Source organism: Eupeodes corollae, chromosome 2 (assembly GCF_945859685.1).
Source record: "Eupeodes corollae chromosome 2, idEupCoro1.1, whole genome shotgun sequence".
Taxonomy (NCBI): domain Eukaryota; kingdom Metazoa; phylum Arthropoda; class Insecta; order Diptera; family Syrphidae; genus Eupeodes; species Eupeodes corollae.
The window spans coordinates 36,686,540-36,704,816 of record NC_079148.1 but is presented as its reverse complement, the minus strand read 5'-3'; the positions used below and the strand labels follow the sequence as shown (position 1 = coordinate 36,704,816).

The following is an 18,277-nucleotide window of genomic DNA, read 5'->3' as shown; positions in this document are numbered from 1 at the left end:
GTAGGAAGATATACAAGACAAAGAAAACGGTTACAAAAGCCGACAAGATTTAAACCATGAAGTCGAAGATATTGCGTTTTAATCCGACAGACAGGTCTGGTGCGATGGAAGCAAAGACTATGAATGCCAAACCGATCGCTTTGAAAATGGAACTAAAACTGAAAAAGGTAACACAAAACAACATTTACCGAATGTATCTGATCTCTGTTTTTGTGTATCTATCTATCTACCATCGCAACATGCAACATTTCTTTTAACATTATGCTGCAACATTTTTATGCTGGGTTGTGGAAAGAAGAGAAATTGTGTGATCGGGAAAGGGAGATTTTTGTTGTTTCGTTGCATTTACATAAAATGATAAAATTTAAAGCGAAATATATTTATGAACATGATAAATATACAAGATACAAACCTGGGACTGTGTGTGACTTAGACTTAACGCAAAGTAGTTACAAAGTAACTCGAAGACGTTGCCGGGTGTAACTTAAGGTGCTTTTAACTTCCTTACGGATGTAGAGTTTTTGAAGCTTGTTGCTTGTTGATTCTGAGATGTTTATATGTAAATGTTTATTAAGCAAAATGCGTATAGATGCAGTTAACATAATTGTAAATAGTAGTTTTAAAAAAGAGATTTTATGCAACATTTTGTTTAAACATTTAAGAGAATCTGCATATTAAAAACTTTTGATTTAAAATTTGATCTTTAAAGATGTGAATATAACCTTAAAGTTATTCATCAAATTAGTCGAAAACCATTTTCTAAAAATATAAGTAGAACCATATAACCGAAATTGTTGTACGATTTAGGCAATATTAACAAACTTTTTTGGGTTAAAATTAGTTTGGGTTTTAAAATAATAAAATACAAATTTCGGTGTTTTTTAATTAAAATTAACTTGGTGTTTTTTTTTCAAATTTGTTATTCTTTGAGCCCGATTTTGGGCTTCATGACAGTTTAGGATTATGGTTTTAGGCAAAAAGACCTAACACCGAATGTTTTAAAATGTTTATATCTTACAAAATTTGTTTACTATTTTATAAAATTTTGTATAGAATGAAATAATTTTAAAGTCAATACCGCCGTTTATTCTCGAAACATTTGAGTAGAATGTCGGTGTAAACAATTTTGTGTAGTTTTTTTTTCTAGATGTTTATTTTTTATACAAACGAAACTGACGATTGCATTTCTCTAAAAAAATTGTTTTGTTATAAAATCATTTTTGTATCAAATACATTTAATTTAAAAGCAATATATTTAATAGTTGCCAACATTTTAGAGTCGAAAATAAATTCTTACCAACTTTTAGTAAATTTTGTTTTAAGGTTTATATTTTTCTCAAAATATTTTCACCTTGAATTTTATTAAAATCCTACCGGATTTTAAAAAAGCTATACTCTGATGAATACAATTTTTTTTTTATTTTAAGTTGATCTTCAAAATTCATTTGCCATTTAATCAATCAAAAAACCATTTATTTATAATTTTTTTTTCGAAAATCGTTAGAGCAGGCTTTTTTAATTTAAATGCTTATACATTTTTAAAATTACTCAATTTTTGTTTCAAAATATTTTTAGTTTGCAGTGATTTACAGCTTATTAACATATTGTTTGCAATTGATTTTCGTAACAAAATTATGGCCCATTTTCGAAATTGCGATTGTGGAAAAAAAATATTTTTGTTTTTTAATTTATAAAAGTTTGTGCAGAAATCGGTTTCTTATTTCTTGAGAAAACTTAAAAGCTCTATAACGGCTCTGGAGAAATACAAGAGTATACAAATATTCGAATTTTCGATTTTGGACCAAAAATTTTGTATGTGGGCTTCTATTGTTTTGTGTCTTTAAAATAATTTTACAAAAACCTTACGCAAATCTGCTTAAGAACTTAATTTTTTTTAAGTTTGTACTCAATCGACCCAATGGTTTGGGCTGTAGACGGACGGAATCGCGGAATCCACTTTCTCTCCAATTTTAATTGGTGTCGCCAGAGTTATTAGTTAGGGATCAACCACATTTAAATATTGCTACAGTATACAAACCACCTAATTTAGTTTTTTAAGGTCCTTTCTGCACCTTTTGATGTCATTATTAATTTCATAGGAAGTTATTGTAATGGGTCCGATTTGTCAAATTGAAAATTTGACATTTCTCGACGTTTCAAGGTCCCTAGAGTCGAAATAAAAAATGTTTAGAAAGATGTCTGTGCGTTCGTACGTCCGTACGTTCGTGACGTTTTTTTTCGTTGTCCAAAGCTCAAGAACCAGAAAGATATCGACTTCAAATAAATTTTGTTATATAGATAAAAAGGCAGAAAGATCTCAAGAAAATTACGTGGCCGATTTTTATAATATAGCAGTTTAAAAAAAAGTGAAAATTTCGGTTAACCCCAAATATCTCACAAACCAAAAACGCTAAAGACTTGAATTAAATTTTATATAATATATTGTAACGTGATACCAAACAATTATATTTTTTAAAAAAATACAATTAACGGTTTTTTAATAAATCAAAAAAAAAACTGAAAAAAAAATTGTCACCTCCAAAATTATACAAATACGCAATTATTTTATCTCTGAGCTAATTTTGTACAACGAAAAATAAAGGGTTTTACATGTGGTAAAATTTTGAGAAAAATCGAATTAGCAGTTTTTTTTATAAAAAATAAAAACATTACTTAAAGTTGGTAAAAACTGATTTTTGACTCAAATATATTTTCAAAAATTTGAGATTATGGCTTCTTACTAATTGTATCTTATAAAAAATATTGTTTTCAACATTCGGAAAAATTTTGAGAAAATTGAATTGACAGTTTTTTGACAAACAAAAAAATGAAGAAAAGGTGGTAAAAATTGATTTTCGACTCATTTTCATCTTTTAAAAATATTTTTGTCAACATTTAGTAAAATTTTAGGGAAAATCTTATTGACAGTATTTTTACAAAAAATTAAAACCTAAAAAAAACAATACTAGAACTTGTTAAAAGTTTCATTACGACTCAAAAAGCTTTTAAAAATTACAAATATTGTCTTCAACCTCTTTTTATTTGACAGAAAATATTGTTTTCGATACTCAGTAGTTTTTTTATAAAAATACAACAGTCCGTTTTTTTGTAAAAAATAAAATCTAAAAAAAATTGTACGCAAATTTGGTAAAAATTTGTGTTCGGTTCTTGATATCTCTCAAATTAATTTCATTCATCCAATTTGTAAAAATTTAAGATATGCTTCTTAAATTTTTAAACATTTGTTTTCGACTATAAATCCATTTAACAAAAATAGATTTTCAAACTCAACCATTTCTTTATATGAAAAATATTGTTGGTAATTTTAAAATTTGTAAGAATAATTCAATTGACAATTTTTTTAACCCAACACGAAAACCTACAAACTTTTAAGCAAGACAAATCGACAGACGGGATAGGAAGTTATCAGTGTGGGTCGCATCCCAGCCTCTTTTCTTTTAAATGTATCTGAAGTGAATCTCTCTACTGGTTCTTGTCCGTACAACGAACGTACGGACAAACGAACGTACGAACCTACCTACACCCGCATACACAGACATCTCTCTCGGCCAATGATCGTTTATGGTTGTCCTGTGTGGTTCAACGTTGCCCCTTCCCAGATGGAGAAGTTTCGGGTGTTCTAGCGGCAGTGTTTACGACGCTGTACCGGCTTATATCGAACAGCCGAATCTTCTTATGTGCATTACTATTCCAACGAGGTCCTATACAACGGGGCTCGAATCAACAGAATTGACAATTTCGTGATAAAACTCGTCCGAGGTCACATTGCAAGAGCTATGTCTTCGACCAACAATTTAATTTTCGGGGCGTTTTATCCGAACGACGAGTATTTTGAGAGTGCACGCTTGAGCGGGTTCATTCCACCAGAGGCATTCCTCTTTTTAGACAAATGCGGTCTGATACAGGATAGATTGGCAGTTCCGTTAATCTACCACGTCAGACGAAGAACCGTGGATAGGCGACTCCCGTACAGTCGGGACGTCATGGCACAAGGCGGAGCGGAGCTCCTTCGGTTCAGTAGGGCTGTGTCCGAACGGGACCGAACTGATAGGGTGAAGCAGGAGAACCAGTTTTGGTGGCTTCAATCGGCACTTGATAATGGGTAGGTCGGGATGGGGTTTAAGCCTTGGCCGGCTTACATACTTGTTTTATAGTTTTAGGGTTTAGTTTTAAGTAGAATAGGCATGGTGGCACAAAAAAAATACAAAAAAAATAAAAAAAAAAAAAAAAAAAACAAAAAAAAAAAAATTTAAAAAAAAAACAAAAAAAATCAAAGAAAAAAAAAATAACATGGAATAAAAAAAAAAAAAACATACAAAAAAGACAGTAAAATATAAAAACAAAAAACGTTAGATTTGCTGCTGTGGTTGTTCCAGTTTTAAGTAGTTTATAGGTAGAATAGGTAGTTTAGGTTAGTTTTAAGTTTTATTTAAGGACCTAACTTTAAGTAGTTTGTAAGTAAAAATAAATAAAAAAAGGATATTGAGATTAGTTTTTTGTTCAAATTTTCTAATAAATACAAAAATAAATGAAATAAAATTTAAATGAAGTAAAATAGATCTTAGGGCCGAAAGGCATTAGTTTTAAGTGTTATAGTTTAACTTAGAGTGTCCGTATGGGACCATTAAGTTAGTTGTAAGTTATGGATAATTAGGCTAGTTTTATAAATTTTTGTCTAGCTTTAAGATAGGTTTAAGATTGAATAAATAAAAATGAAATTGAAAAAAAAAAAAAAAAAAAAAAAGACATCTCTCTAAGAACTTTTTTATCGATTTACGGAACCTTGAAACGCCGAAATCCAAATTTTCAATTTGACTATTAAAAATATCAATTAGCTTTAAAAAATGTTTAATTCAAAAATAATTGTAGCGTAATACCAACACTCTCATAAATGGCTATCACTATCAGTTTACCTTTGAGCTAAACTTCGGACTAACTGAAAGCGGTTTTTTTTTAACTAGTACATCAAGAATTTGTTAATTGTGTAACCCTGTTTTTTTTATGTCTGAATTTCTCCAAAAATATAGAAGTTTATTCCTGTGTTATATTTTTATTAATGAGCGATTTTTTAATTAAATTATAAATTAACATTTAACATTTTATTCCCCAAAATTGAAACTTTCAATCAAACTAATTGATGAGCGCGTATCAAATATGAAATAGTACAGAAATATAAAGTCTTTGAATTCCCTTTCATTTATTCCGTACTACTTTAAAACTTGGTCTTTTAGTATATAATGATTTTGAAAACAAAATTGTAATCTATTTAAATAGAATTTTATGAGATTTTTGGTATTGCAAAAAAGAATAAATGATCATTCCACACTCATTAATTTAAATAATTAAAAAACAACACGTCTTTTTAGGAAGTGTTAAGTGTTGATGCCAATGAAGCTCTTCACTAAACTTCAACTGATTTTTATATTTTGTGCATTGAACTTCTTGTTTTCCTTGATTTTGAAGAGAAGTTGAAATAATACTCTAAATAATTTTGAGGTATACAATAAGTGTTTTCTGCGTTTGCCATGTTTACCTTCAATCATATTCTCTCAAAATTTGTTTATAGAACAAAATAAATAACGAGACTGTCCTTGATTTTGCCCAATTTAATTAATTTGCTCATTCAGAAATATTTTCATAGGTCATGACACCTATCAAATATTGTCGAAAGAGCAAGAACAAAGAATATTATACAGTTTCATCGTTTACTAAATATAAAAGAAATCAATACTAGGCACTTACATATTCGCTTTGAAAAAATACAACTTTGACTAATGATTGAGGAAATTTATTTTGTTAAACTTTTTGTCACATTTATTATTTCTTAAGGTTAAATTAAAAAATTCGTATAAGAAATTGCAGGGGTGCCAAAAACTATAAGGCTAATGCTTTGGAAAATTAATATGAATATTTCTTTTGTAAATAACTGTCTGCAAATATTTAGTGATTTTTTTTTATTTATTTTTGTTTAAATTAACTTCGCGTAAACACTTTAAATATAAATATAAAAAATATATGTGATATCTTATTTATATTTGTATCCTCGCAACAATTCAGTAATTTTCTCACCAACGAACACCACTGTCGCAACTATCAGTCCACTTGTCAAACAAATCCAAGCAAAACTCAAATGAAAAACTGTCAGTGGATATGGAACTTTACGGTCTGGATGAACCGTTCCAATTTTCAATAGTCCATTTGATCTGACTTGGCTTACTGCATCATTCAACCATTTGTCCAGCAATCCAGTTTCCAAAATTTCCACAATGAAGTTATTCAAAATTTCTGTGAAAGGCGAATGCTCGATAAGTAAAAATCCCAAATAATAATTTCCCAAAGTATCATGAAGCATCCGAAACAACGACTTGGCTGCAAATCGTTTTTGAAATCCCATATAGAAAATAGCCTTATCAGCACCCATGGCATAGGCAAAACTCGTATTAACCATTGTGTTCCTCTCTCGAAACATAACTTCTCGTTCTACTAGAGTGACAATTTTCTCAAAATCCTTTGGATGAAGGTCCAGGTCTTCGATAGCTTTCCATTCGTAGTTAACCATCATCACTGAGAACCGCTTATCGACCAGATCCTTGATTGTATCAAACTGTTTGATTTGTATGTAAACTGTCAAAAATGATGTCAGCAAAACTGTGTACAGGTTTCCAAGGATAAATGCCAAAATTATTACTTGACAATGAAACCGAAAGTGACGTTTTATCGGAATTTCGGTTGGAAGATTAAGCATTGTTAAGTAAATTTGACTAAAATTACGCCAAACATTTTGAAGAGGTTCATTTATTAAATAATCCTTCAGCATATTCATGGAGAATATGTAGATTATCGTAAGACCAATTGACAACCAAACCGTGGGAAAAAATGGCCTCACAAAGTATTGATTAGCATCGATGTGACCATTTATTGGTACAATTATACCCCACCGCATTAGTGCAAATGGATAGCTCATTTGGAGCCCTTTCACAGGTTTATAAGCATTCATGCTAACATCAATTTGCTTGTTCTTGGTTGCCTCCGTTACAGCAAGCATAAAACGACTTTCCACATCTTTGATACTGGCTTCCGTAAAAGAAGCATTATGCCTCTTTAGAAAATTCACAAACAGCTGACCAACATAGCCTCCAATTTGACGATTTCCATCAGCATCTTTGTACCAGAAAACCCTGGGAAGGTCTGGACTTATGATTGTTCGAAATGTGTAGCCATTAAGGTCTTTCAATGCATTCGGGAGCGGTTCTGTTTTCGATAGGAGTCTCACAGGATCGTTTTCGTATGGAAGGTAGGCGTAAGTCTTTTCTCCGATAATGCCAAATATTCTTGTAAAGTTATTCTTTCTGAGGTACAACATACACTGATAAATTTCTTCGAACTCGTCACCAGTGACAAGGACAAATTTTCGAACTTTTAGCAATGGCAATAGCTGCTCAAGTCCTTCGAAGTTGTTTTTTCTTGAAGCTGGTATCACTAAAATGGCATTCCAGCTCCACTCAGTGTTAATAGCAACAGCTGAAGGTGAATGCTGCCAAACAATTGCAGGAATATTAACCCTCGTTTTCATGAAAAACCGCAAGAAATCATCTTCAACCTCAAAGAACACCACTGTATTCGAATGAGATTCCGCGAATATCTTATGTGTAAGCTCAGTCAATTGCAAATATTGAGTGTAGCTACTCACTGCATGTACACGCAGGACTAAGAATGTAACAAAAAGGACTGGAGACATTTTACCGACTGCTCCCGTCAATTTTTGTGTACTCAATGTTTTAAAAGACTACATCGAAATGTTGACTTTGATAGAAAGTACTTAGTAATTATTTGTGAAGACAAAACAATAAATTACCTATAGAAGAATACTAGTGGACGCACTGGACAAGTTGTAATTGATTTAATTTGTGATTCTAGGTTAAAATCGGTGAATTTCAAGGTATACCTAATAGTCGATAAATAAAGGCCATTAACCTATCAACATACAAAATCTTATACTGTTGTTTGACTTAAGAATTGTGTTTAGTTTTTGTAAAACATTTAGTTTAAAAATAGAACTTAATTTTTACAGAAAAATAAAACAATTAAGTTTTATTTTGGTTCTCCAAAATGTGGAAGGTTAGTGTAAAGGTTATATTTCAAGATTATTGGTGTTCAAAACAGCAACGAGTGAAAATACTCGGAGTTTTTAAAATTGTTAAACAAAACATAAAAGTATGTATGTATAAAAGAGGCTGGGATGCGACCCACACTGATAACTTTCCATCCCGTCTGTCGATTTGTCTTGCTTAAAAGTTTGTCTATATGTATTTTTACCAAATTTGCGCACTATTTTTTGTAGATTTTATTTTTTTTATGAAAAAAACGGACTGTTGGATTTTTATAAAAAAATTACTGAATATTGAAAACAATATTTTCTCTGAAATAAAATAAGTTTGAAGCCAACATTTTTAATTTTTGAAAAGCTATTTGAGCCGAAAGTAAATTTTTACCAAGTTTTAGTATTATTTTTTTTAGAGTTTTATTTTTTGTAAAAAAACTGTCAATTCGAATTTTTTAAAAATTTTACCAAATGTTGAAAACAATATTTCTTATAAGATAAAATTAGTTTGAAGCCAATATTTAAAATTTTTGAAGAGATATTTGAGTCGAAAATCAATTTTTACCAACTTTTATACATTTTTTTTCAGGTTTTTATTTTTTGTAAATAAACTGTCAATTCGATTTTTCTCAAAATTTATCCTAATGTTGAAAACAATATTTCTTATTAGAAAAAATTAGTTAGAACCTATTATCTCAAAGTTTTCAAGAGATATTTGAGTCGAAAATCATTTTTTACGAACTTTTGTTTATTTTTTTCGGTTTTTAATTTTTTGTATAAAAACTGTCAAATCGATTTTTTTCAAACTTTAACTGAATGTTAACAACAAGATGTTTTGAAAGATAAAAGAAAATTAAAGCCAATATCTCAAAGTTTTGAAAAGATATTTGAGTCGAAAATCAATTTTTACCAACTTTTATACATTTTTTTGTAGGTTTTTATTTTTTGTAGAAAAACTGTCAATTAGATTTTTCTCAAAATTTATCCGAATGTTGAAAACAATATTTCTTATAAGAAAAAGTTAGTTAGAACCTATTATCTCAAAGTTTTCAAGAGATATTTGAGTCGAAAATTATTTTTTACCAACTTTTGTTAATTTTTTTTTTCGGTTTTTAATTTTTTGTACAAAAACTGTCAAATCGATTTTTTTCAAACTTAAACTGAATGTTGACAACAAGATGTTTTGAAAGATAAAAGTAAATTAAAGAAAATATCTCAAAGTTTTGAAAAGATATTTAAGTCAAAAATTAATTTTTATCAACTTTTATACATTTTTTTTTAGGTTTTTATTTTTTGTACAAAAAACTGTCAATTCGATTTTTCTCAACATTTTATCAGATGTCAAAAACATTATTCTTCGTTGTACAAAATTGTTTTAGAGATGAAATCATATTTCAGTCGTAAAATTTTGGAGGTGACAAATTTTTTTTTTCAGTTTTATTGATTTATAAAAAAACCGTTATATTGATTTTTTTTTTCAAAAAATATACCTGTTTTGTGTCACGTTACAATATATTATATAAAATTTAATTCAAGTCTCTAGCGTTTTTGGTTCGTAAGATATTTAGGGTTAACCAAAATTTTCACCTTTTTTTCAAACTGCTATGGTAAAAAAACTACCCACGCAATTTTCTTGAGAGCCCTTTCTGCATCTTTCTGCTTTATTATCTGTATAACAAAATTTATTTGAAGTCGATATTTCTTCTGGTTCTTGAGCTATGGAGGACGAAAAAAACGTCGCGAACGTACGGACGTACGGACGTACGGACCTAGCGAAAATGTGAAGTCCATACTATTTTCGGGTTTAGCGCTATAAGCAAAAGGCTACGCACAGCACCCTTTAAAAGCCAGGCAAATTTTAGAATGTCATCCTTAAAAACGTTTACGGACCACGGACCTGACAAAGAGAAAGAGACTTACTACGAGCAAGATGCCTGCCCAAGATTTGATGTTAAAGTGTTTCTGGAAAACCCTTTGCAGTACATTTTATGGTACGTGACAGTGTGGTAAACCATGTTTACGCTGGAGAGATGGTGTAGGCCAGGATGCCCTAAGCTTTGTCGAGCGCAGCTGGAGGGCGTACCCGTTAGGTTTATTTGAATAGAAGATCTCTTATCGAATATCTGTAACTTTATTTAAGAATTCACTTTTCTATTCAAGTTTTTTGGTCGTTGTAAATATTTAAAAAATAAATACTTATGTTCCTCAAAGCTCCGTATTATCTCCTATATTGTTTATAGTTTTTTCTTTTGAGAACATACCCTCACCTTCTTATAACCTTTTTATTTTGTTTCCAAAACTACCATCTAGTTCTTCGACTATACAAAAATCAAGAAAAAGCATTTTGATAAGCTCATTAAAGTCTACGCAGCAGAATATAGCTAGGTATCAGCAACCACAAGTGTTTTCACAAAAGTAAGAATTATTCTGAGCTTTTATAAACACTGAATTTGAGTGTTTTTGTCTGTTATTGAAAATATGAGTTTATTATTATGTGTGACGTTTCACTTTAAAGCTTTTAAACACTTAGCTAAGTGTTTAATATGCTATCTCAATATTAAATACTTGATTGTACGCTTTATATTTATGCGCGTTACACTTCTACAGCTGTTTATGTGTTATTTTTGAATTCTGTTTGTCAGTATGCTTGATAAATTTGAGCGAAGAGTTGAGATATTCATTGTGGGAGGAATCCTATTTGTTTATTCTTTCTTTGATTACTACGGTAATTTTGTTTAATACGTTTTAATTAAAAAGTTAACATTAAAAATAATAGAAGTGATTCGAATCATTAAAATATTAATTGCTTAAAGCTACCCCTTCAAAATTAATAACAGAAAAGATAGAAAATTACTATAAAGTTTCCTTGTAAACACTCAACCAAACAGGGTGTTTTTGAAAAAAGTTTGTTTAATTTTTTGAACTCGAACATGTGTCTTGATTTGTATTAAATATACACAAAGCTTTTAAAGAAATAAGCAAAATTGACAACATTTAAGAAATAGTGAAGTGTTTTCCTATAATTGAGTTTAAAGACTTCATCGGCGTTAGGTCTTTTTAACCAAAATTAAAAATTTCCGTCTTATTACCCAATATATATAAAAAGTGAAATATGAAGCCCCCCTTCACCCCCTTTGCTTGGGCTCACGATTGGATTCGGGATGGGTGCAAGGTTGTATGCTCAAAATAATTGCCAAAAGACCCAAATCCTGTGTCATAAAACCGAAATTCAAAATTGAAAATTGCAACTAACAATTTCAGCGTTCATTTATTTAAAAATTATTTGGCTATTTTTTTACCTTTTTGGGCATTGCATTGTGACTAATTTTAAACTTTGTGTCATTATTTGACAGATCAGTTTGAAATTGTATATTAGGCAATTTAAATTATATAATTTGCAGTTTGCATATTTGCATATTTTAAAAATCAAGGACTTGCGTTTCATCATTTTTAAAGCGCTGAATTCTGTTATTTGAGTAGGGTTCAAACGAAGTTCAAGGCTGTAATCAATAAAAGCTAAAAGTTTCGTTTTAAATAGTTAACTATTTTAGCAGCTTTCAATTTTGCAACTGTCATCTTTTGAGATTTAACTTAAACAAAAAACGCCATTTTTTAAAAATGGAAGAATACAAACTCTAGAAAAAAATGTAGAAGAAAAGTTTCCCGATCGTATTGTTTCTTGAGTAAGTCAAGTCCAATAGTAAATGTATGAACCAGCTTTTATGAATTAAAAAGAAAGATGAGTAGTGTTTTATGTATAATGTAACTTTTTCACTTTCTATTTTCAGTTACATATTCAACATGTTTCTCACCCGGAATGATGTACTCAATCAACTTATCGAACTTTATAACTGCCTTGACTTTGCAAATAGTCACAATTTTATGGATGATACAAAATCTGCCAGGGAATTACATTGTCCAATTGTTCGGAGTTTTCTTTTTAACGAAATTGAAAAATTTTCCAAAGTAATTATCGAAGATCTATTGGCCATTGAACTCTTTGATTTCGAGTTCGCAAGTAAGGTTTACGAATTTGAAAAAACCTTGTTTGAAAAGAGAATAAAAAATGCCATCAAAAAATATCTAGGGAAATTTGAATACGAAAAAATCTTACAAATTGTGGGGAACTTTAAGTATGACCTCCAAGCAATAATGGGTTATGAGGCAATTTTCGAACAAATTCATGACGAATCGAAGGATACCAAGAAATCATATGATCTCTCACAGAAACTACAAGAAATGATTGATACACCGTTATTTAGTCAACAAACAACCGAAAAACAGACCCGTTTAACAAAAATGGCAAAATGTTTACCAATTTATCCCCACCATCTTGGAGATACAACTAAATTGCTTATAACAAATATTGGTAATAAGGCTCATCTGAATGTTGAAATGGTTCGTGAAAATTCGTCTACAGTCGGCTTTCCGACTTTAATATTTGATTCTAAGCAATTGAATTGGACTGTTCATCATTTTAGAGATGAAAATGAGAATCTTTATGAATTTAAAAGTCCACAAGGTCAACTCTTGTGCTGGGTAAAACCATTTTCTAAATTTTTGGGACGAATAGTTCCAGCAGAAACGATTCTCATGGATAGGACTATGGCAAAAAACACAAAGTGGAAAATTGAATGTCTCGATCAGTTGGGAGATCCTTCAAAAGGGTTTACTATTAAAGCTTCAGATTGTAATATTTTTCTTAGTGGAGCACGTACTGGAGAGTTTTCGGTGGTTGTCGATGTTTTGAAGGAATTAGACTTGGAGCAGAGCGAAAGGTGTGCATGGACATTTCATCGTATTGAATATGAGTAAAAACATATTCTTTCTGACGTATTTGTACATGATTTTTTTAATCATGGTATTAAGGAATTATTAATTATTAAATTTTCTTGAAGAAATTGAAATCATTTCTTTTATTGTTTTTTGAAAATTATGAAATATGGTCAATAGTATTACACGACTGAATTTATTAGTATCGAGAAACATACATAAACAAACTATTTTTCTTCGATGTTAAAATTTGCAGGAAAATGTAACCTACAATACGATTCAAGCCTTGAACTGAAATACTACTGAAATAATTACCCTTGACTCTTTCCAGTAATTTGACTGTCACTATTAAGACTTTATGTATTTTTACTTCTGCGCTATGTCGTCATGCGTCCTTCTTATACTAAATGTTAATTTATTGTCACTTCCTAATGTCTTTTAGCCTGTCAACCTCTGCTACACTTCTTTTCAAAACAACGACACTAAAATTAAATCAATTAGTGCCAAAATATTATTTTTAGCTATTGTCTTTTATTAAGAAGTCATTGGAGTGTGCTTATGAATTCATCCCTTACGAAACGTTTGAGTGAAACAGAAAAGTGTTATTCTCAGGTCTTATTCTGATTTGTCTTCTTCACGGCTGAGGCTCAAGTTACGGTGAGAGTTGTTTTGGTGAAAATTATGTGTCGTTCCATAATTGCAATATTTTCGCTTAACATTTTATTTTCCTTCCAAACTGCCCTAGTTTTTGGGGCCCATCATACAAAATTAATATCATTTATTGAGAAGATACACTTTGAAAGTGATTCGGCTACAGTGTTTTTCTTCGGAATCGAAGACGAAATTGTGAGCAGCTTTACAAAGAAAAGATCTGACATTGCCGTGACATTTTTTAACTCCTCTTATTCTCAATTATCAAACTTCAACGATGATCATCGGTTTTTCAGCAATGCCATTTTAGTAGTTCAAAACTCTTGTTCAAAATGTCAGATTTTGGATTTCTTAATTCATAAAATTCAAAGACGAAAATTTCTCATAATTAATGGAAATAATTTGGAAGAAATTGTGGTGAGTTTTTCTTATTTCTTCAATGTGAAAAAATTCACCAGAGTTTTTGGATTAGTCGGAGGTATTGCCTATGGGTACCTTCCTTTTGCTGAAACTAAAATTGTGCGACTGGGTCAAACCCAACCCATTCCAAATGCCTTACGCAACCTAAATGGATACAAATTCCGAACAGTTGCCAAAGAAGATCTGCCCAGGGTGTTTTGGTACACTAATAAACGTGGTGAACATCACATTGCCGGGTATATTGGACAGCTGTTCAAGCACTTCTTGAAAAAACACAATGCGTTGTTCACCAGAACCAAAATCAAGGATTTGGACAGGCGTTTTATGATGGCAGTCGTAAATGCAACCATATACAACGAAATCGATATCAGTATTAATGCCTATCAGGATTTCGAAGGCATTCAACTGAGTTATCCCCTAAAGCTGATGAATTGGTTCATAGTTGCTCCATTAATTGGTAATTTGAATCCTAATCAATATTTTTTGAGACCATTTGCTCCGGCGGTCTGGATCTGGATTGGATTATCAACGTGCTATGTCATCGCAATGGATATGGTGAGAAATAAGCTCTGTGCCAAACCAGTAAAAGCGTGGGAGAGTTTTAGCCAAAGTTACCTCACCATGCTTGCTCAACCAACGGAAAGGCCAATAACTAAAGCTTATCGATTCCACTGCCAGGTCTTGTTGTTTTCGTTTGTTCTTGTGAACCTCTACTTGGTCTATCTAACATCATTCCTTACCGTCTTCATCAAGGTCAAACAACATAGGACCATTCAAGACCTCATTGACAATCAAGTTCCAGTATTAATGGTTGACTACGAATGGAAGCTTGTGTCCGTTCACGGTCCAGATCTGGCGAAAATTGTCATACTAGTTGAATACGATGACTTGACGAAAGAACGAAATTCAATGAAGAACTTAAATTTTGGCTACGCTTTGGGTCGTGATAAGGCTAAATTTTTTATCGATCTTCAAAAATATCCCAAATATCACATAATCTATGAAAGTTTAAAGGATTACTATTTGGGATTTGTTATGGCGAAACATTCTCATTTCAGTGAGATTCTCAATGAATTTATAGTGAATATTTGTGAGACAGGATTAGTGGAGAAATGGAATCGTGATGGGATAGCATTGATTAAAAAGCACAAATTGTTGGTATTGAATACGACATCGAATCACTTGAATCAACCATATCCGTTGTCAATGTTTCATTTGACTTTTGCATGGAGTTGTCTGACAGTTGGATTGATTTTTTCTTTACTAGTTTTTAGTATTGAAATATTCATTTTTAAATATCCAGATAAAGAGTGAAATATTACTGTTTTTTTTTTTAATAAAATTTGTTATTTAATATATTTACGTGTTTCATTAATTTCTTTGTTTAAATAAAAAAATAATTCCTCTTCGTTCTTTTTTCTGAGAGTCCAACTCAGGAATTCTTAAGTAATATTTTGTTCCATCTTTTAATTAAAATAAAACTAAGATTTGAATAGAAATTCAGTCGAAAATACGTCCTCAAAACAGTTTTACAATATTAGTTAAATTTAAGAGGATAATTTTTGTGGTTTCAGTTCTTTAATATGAATATTGGTTGAGAATATTTTGATGACTGTGTTAGACTCAATTGAAAAATATTCATTGACTATATAAATATTTTTTGGTAAAATGGTATTATTTTTTGTAATTAAAAACTAGAAGAGATTCTTGTATTAGTAAATGATGTAAGAAATTTACGAAGGTATAACTTTATATTTTTTTAACATTTGAAACGAGAAACATGACCAATGACCACCGAAGTTGAAGTTGGGGAAATTAAAACTTGTGCATAAAACTATTTTTGTTTATGTATTTCTTGACTTCAAATGCAATTCAATAAATCAAAAAAAAAAGGTTAGTTTAGTGTTAAAAATTCTCCAAACATTAATTAAAATGTTTATGATAAATTATAATGTCGTGACCCTATGGTGATATAAAAAAAGAATGTAATAGTCAACATACGTATTCTACCTTGTGACGTGAGGTGAAGTCTGTCAACTTTGACTATGAACATTAAAATTAATGTGGCTTTGAGAATATAAAATATAAAAACTTAAGGTTAGCCCTTAACCTTGTCATAGTGTTGTTAGAAGAAGTGTATTATTTAACAACAAAATAAGTACACAACAAAATTATGACAAAATGAGAAAGAGGCTGGGATTGCGAACCACACTGATACTTTCCTATACGTTTTCTTAATAACTTGCACTTGGTATTCTTTTTAATTCCATCATTTCTAGAACTGCAAATATTTAAGCTGATTTCTTTCGGTTTTTGAAAGTTAATTCAATTTATTTTTTTGAATTAGTTAAATCGGAAATCACTTATTTTGAAGTACGTAGTTTTAAACGTCAGAAGAGCTTAAACTAATTCTAGTTCACTATCGAAATGTAATAGACTTTTATTTATTATATCGGTTTACATGTCTGCAAGTTCTAACTGTGGCATTTACGAAAAATTTAATGATTGTATTTAAAGTCTATGCTCTTTTGGAGCCGAAAGATGAAATATTGATTCAAATTGACTTTAACCTACCGAATATAAGGATGCAAATTGATGACTACAATTTCTACATTCCAATAAACATATCTACATATCTGAAACAGTCAAATAAACTTATTTTAAAAGATGGTACGTCTTTATGGAGTCTTAGTTAATTAACGACTTAGTTTTGTTTTCCGAGACAATTTGTGCTAAAACTGCAGTAATTGCTTCTGCTGTTAAACTTATAGAAGACGCTTTTGTTGAATCAAACACAATTAACTGTTTTTGCTCTTTTGTAGGTTTAAACTTTCAACATCTCATTAATATTAATTTTTAAATAAGTTAACATACTGTTGAAATCTCTTATGTGTTCTCTTTAGCACGTCTTTAAAAAGTTTACGTTTTCCAAATATCTGGAAAACCTCATTTATAACTTCACTGCACAAGAAAGGTCTTAAATATGAGATTATCTGTCTTATCTATCTGTAGTACCTCAATTGTATGAGGCAATCGTAAGTACTGTTCTTTCCTTTCATTGTAGTTCAATTTTGTATGGTAACCAGAATGGTTTTCTTAAAAACTAATTTACTTATTTCTTTAATTTTACGTCTTTTTGATGTTTTTGAGAAACGTGAACAATTAGATTGTATATTTACTAATTTTAGTAAAGCGTTTGACAAGTTGTGTCGAAAAACACTCATTTTTAAACTGGGTCGTTAGTGTTTTAACAACAACTTCTTGAATTGGGTTTCATCATACCTAGAAAATGAACAATATAGTGTAATATTTCGTAATGAATGTTCGAATCCGTTTATTGTGAACTCTGGTGTGCCTTAGGGCAGCCATCTAGGACCAATATTGTTTATTTTATTTATAAATGACTTGGTTTCGATCATTTAAAATTCGTCTGTCTGATGAAATAAAATTTTTCAAAAGAATTAACCCTACATCTGACATCTAAAGTTCTAATTCTTTTTAATTACATTCAATTTATTCTTGTTCCTTAGTTAGAATATTTTTTTTTACTGAATTAAGTGTAGTTTTACTTACTTATAAACTTACAATTACTTCGCTTAGCTTTGTTTAAAAAAAAAGAAAATAGATTTCTTGGATTCATTAAAAGATTTGGACGCGAATTCTGCGATTATTATGTTCTCAAATTACTTTCTGTTTCATTTGTGAGGCCATTTTTGGAATATGACTGTGTAGTATTGGCGCCTTATTGTTCTATACACGAATTGAAGGGATTTGGAGAAGGTTTTTTTGCGTTTTTGTCGCATTGGCCTCTTCCTCAATTGATTGAAATATTAAACACATTTTATTTTCTTGTAAGTTCAATAAATGTCTTTTGTTTAGATCTAAATTTTATGTTAAGTTGTTTTAAGCATTTATTCAAAAGCATTGTTCACAGAAGCGTTTAACAAATTGAAATAATTATAGTAATTATAGTTTAGGTTTTTAAGACATTCGACGTTCAATACTCACTTCCAATAGAAACTTAAAAATATCACACACGAATATCTTGCCAACGAAACTAATCATATGCATCAGAAAAAAGAAGAATATTGGTCCAATGAGAGATTCATGTGGGACACCATCGAAAATACAATACTACAATATCAGTTCCGTGTAAGTGAATCTCGCTTCGGTTGCTTGTGTTTTTTCGTGCAAAATTACAGACAGAACATTTTGAATTACAAAAGTTGAAACCTCACAATATAAAACAACAAATATTTTGACATCGCTGAATGATCAACGAATATTGATTATATAATGACTGTAACATTT

The 18,277-nt window shown here is 30.4% G+C and overlaps 3 protein-coding genes across 5 annotated transcripts; 2 read left to right on the top strand and 1 right to left on the bottom strand.

The window, feature by feature from the left end:
- Positions 1-28: 28 nt before the first annotated feature.
- LOC129946879 (uncharacterized) lies at positions 29-13,029 on the top strand. 3 transcript variants are annotated; one of them, XM_056057246.1, is made up of 2 exons: positions 29-167; positions 11,911-13,029. In XM_056057246.1, the coding sequence occupies exon 2, from the start codon at positions 11,924-11,926 to the stop codon at positions 12,935-12,937; it is 1,014 nt and encodes a 337-aa protein (XP_055913221.1). In that variant the 5' UTR covers positions 29-167; positions 11,911-11,923; the 3' UTR covers positions 12,938-13,029. The 3 variants fall into 3 exon arrangements, with proteins under 3 accessions (XP_055913221.1, XP_055913220.1, XP_055913222.1); XM_056057245.1 differs by lacking the exon at positions 29-167 and adding an exon at positions 10,711-10,847; XM_056057247.1 differs by lacking the exon at positions 29-167 and adding an exon at positions 11,655-11,805.
- LOC129944857 (uncharacterized) lies at positions 6,047-7,759 on the bottom strand. The gene has a single exon (XM_056054519.1). It carries the CDS (start codon positions 7,757-7,759, stop codon positions 6,047-6,049), a length of 1,713 nt encoding a protein of 570 aa, XP_055910494.1.
- A 547-nt stretch (positions 13,030-13,576) lies between the features above and the next one.
- LOC129944856 (uncharacterized) lies at positions 13,577-15,280 on the top strand. The gene has a single exon (XM_056054518.1). It carries the CDS (start codon positions 13,577-13,579, stop codon positions 15,278-15,280), a length of 1,704 nt encoding a protein of 567 aa, XP_055910493.1.
- Positions 15,281-18,277: the final 2,997 nt, after the last annotated feature.

What these genes read in the sequence shown, in the direction of transcription:
- LOC129944857 (XM_056054519.1), bottom strand. Translation starts at nt 7,759, where the DNA reads ATGTCTCCAGTCCTTTTTGTTACATTCTTAGTCCTGCGTGTACATGCA.
- LOC129944856 (XM_056054518.1), top strand. Translation starts at nt 13,577, where the DNA reads ATGTGTCGTTCCATAATTGCAATATTTTCGCTTAACATTTTATTTTCC.
- LOC129946879 (XM_056057246.1), top strand. Translation starts at nt 11,924, where the DNA reads ATGTTTCTCACCCGGAATGATGTACTCAATCAACTTATCGAACTTTAT.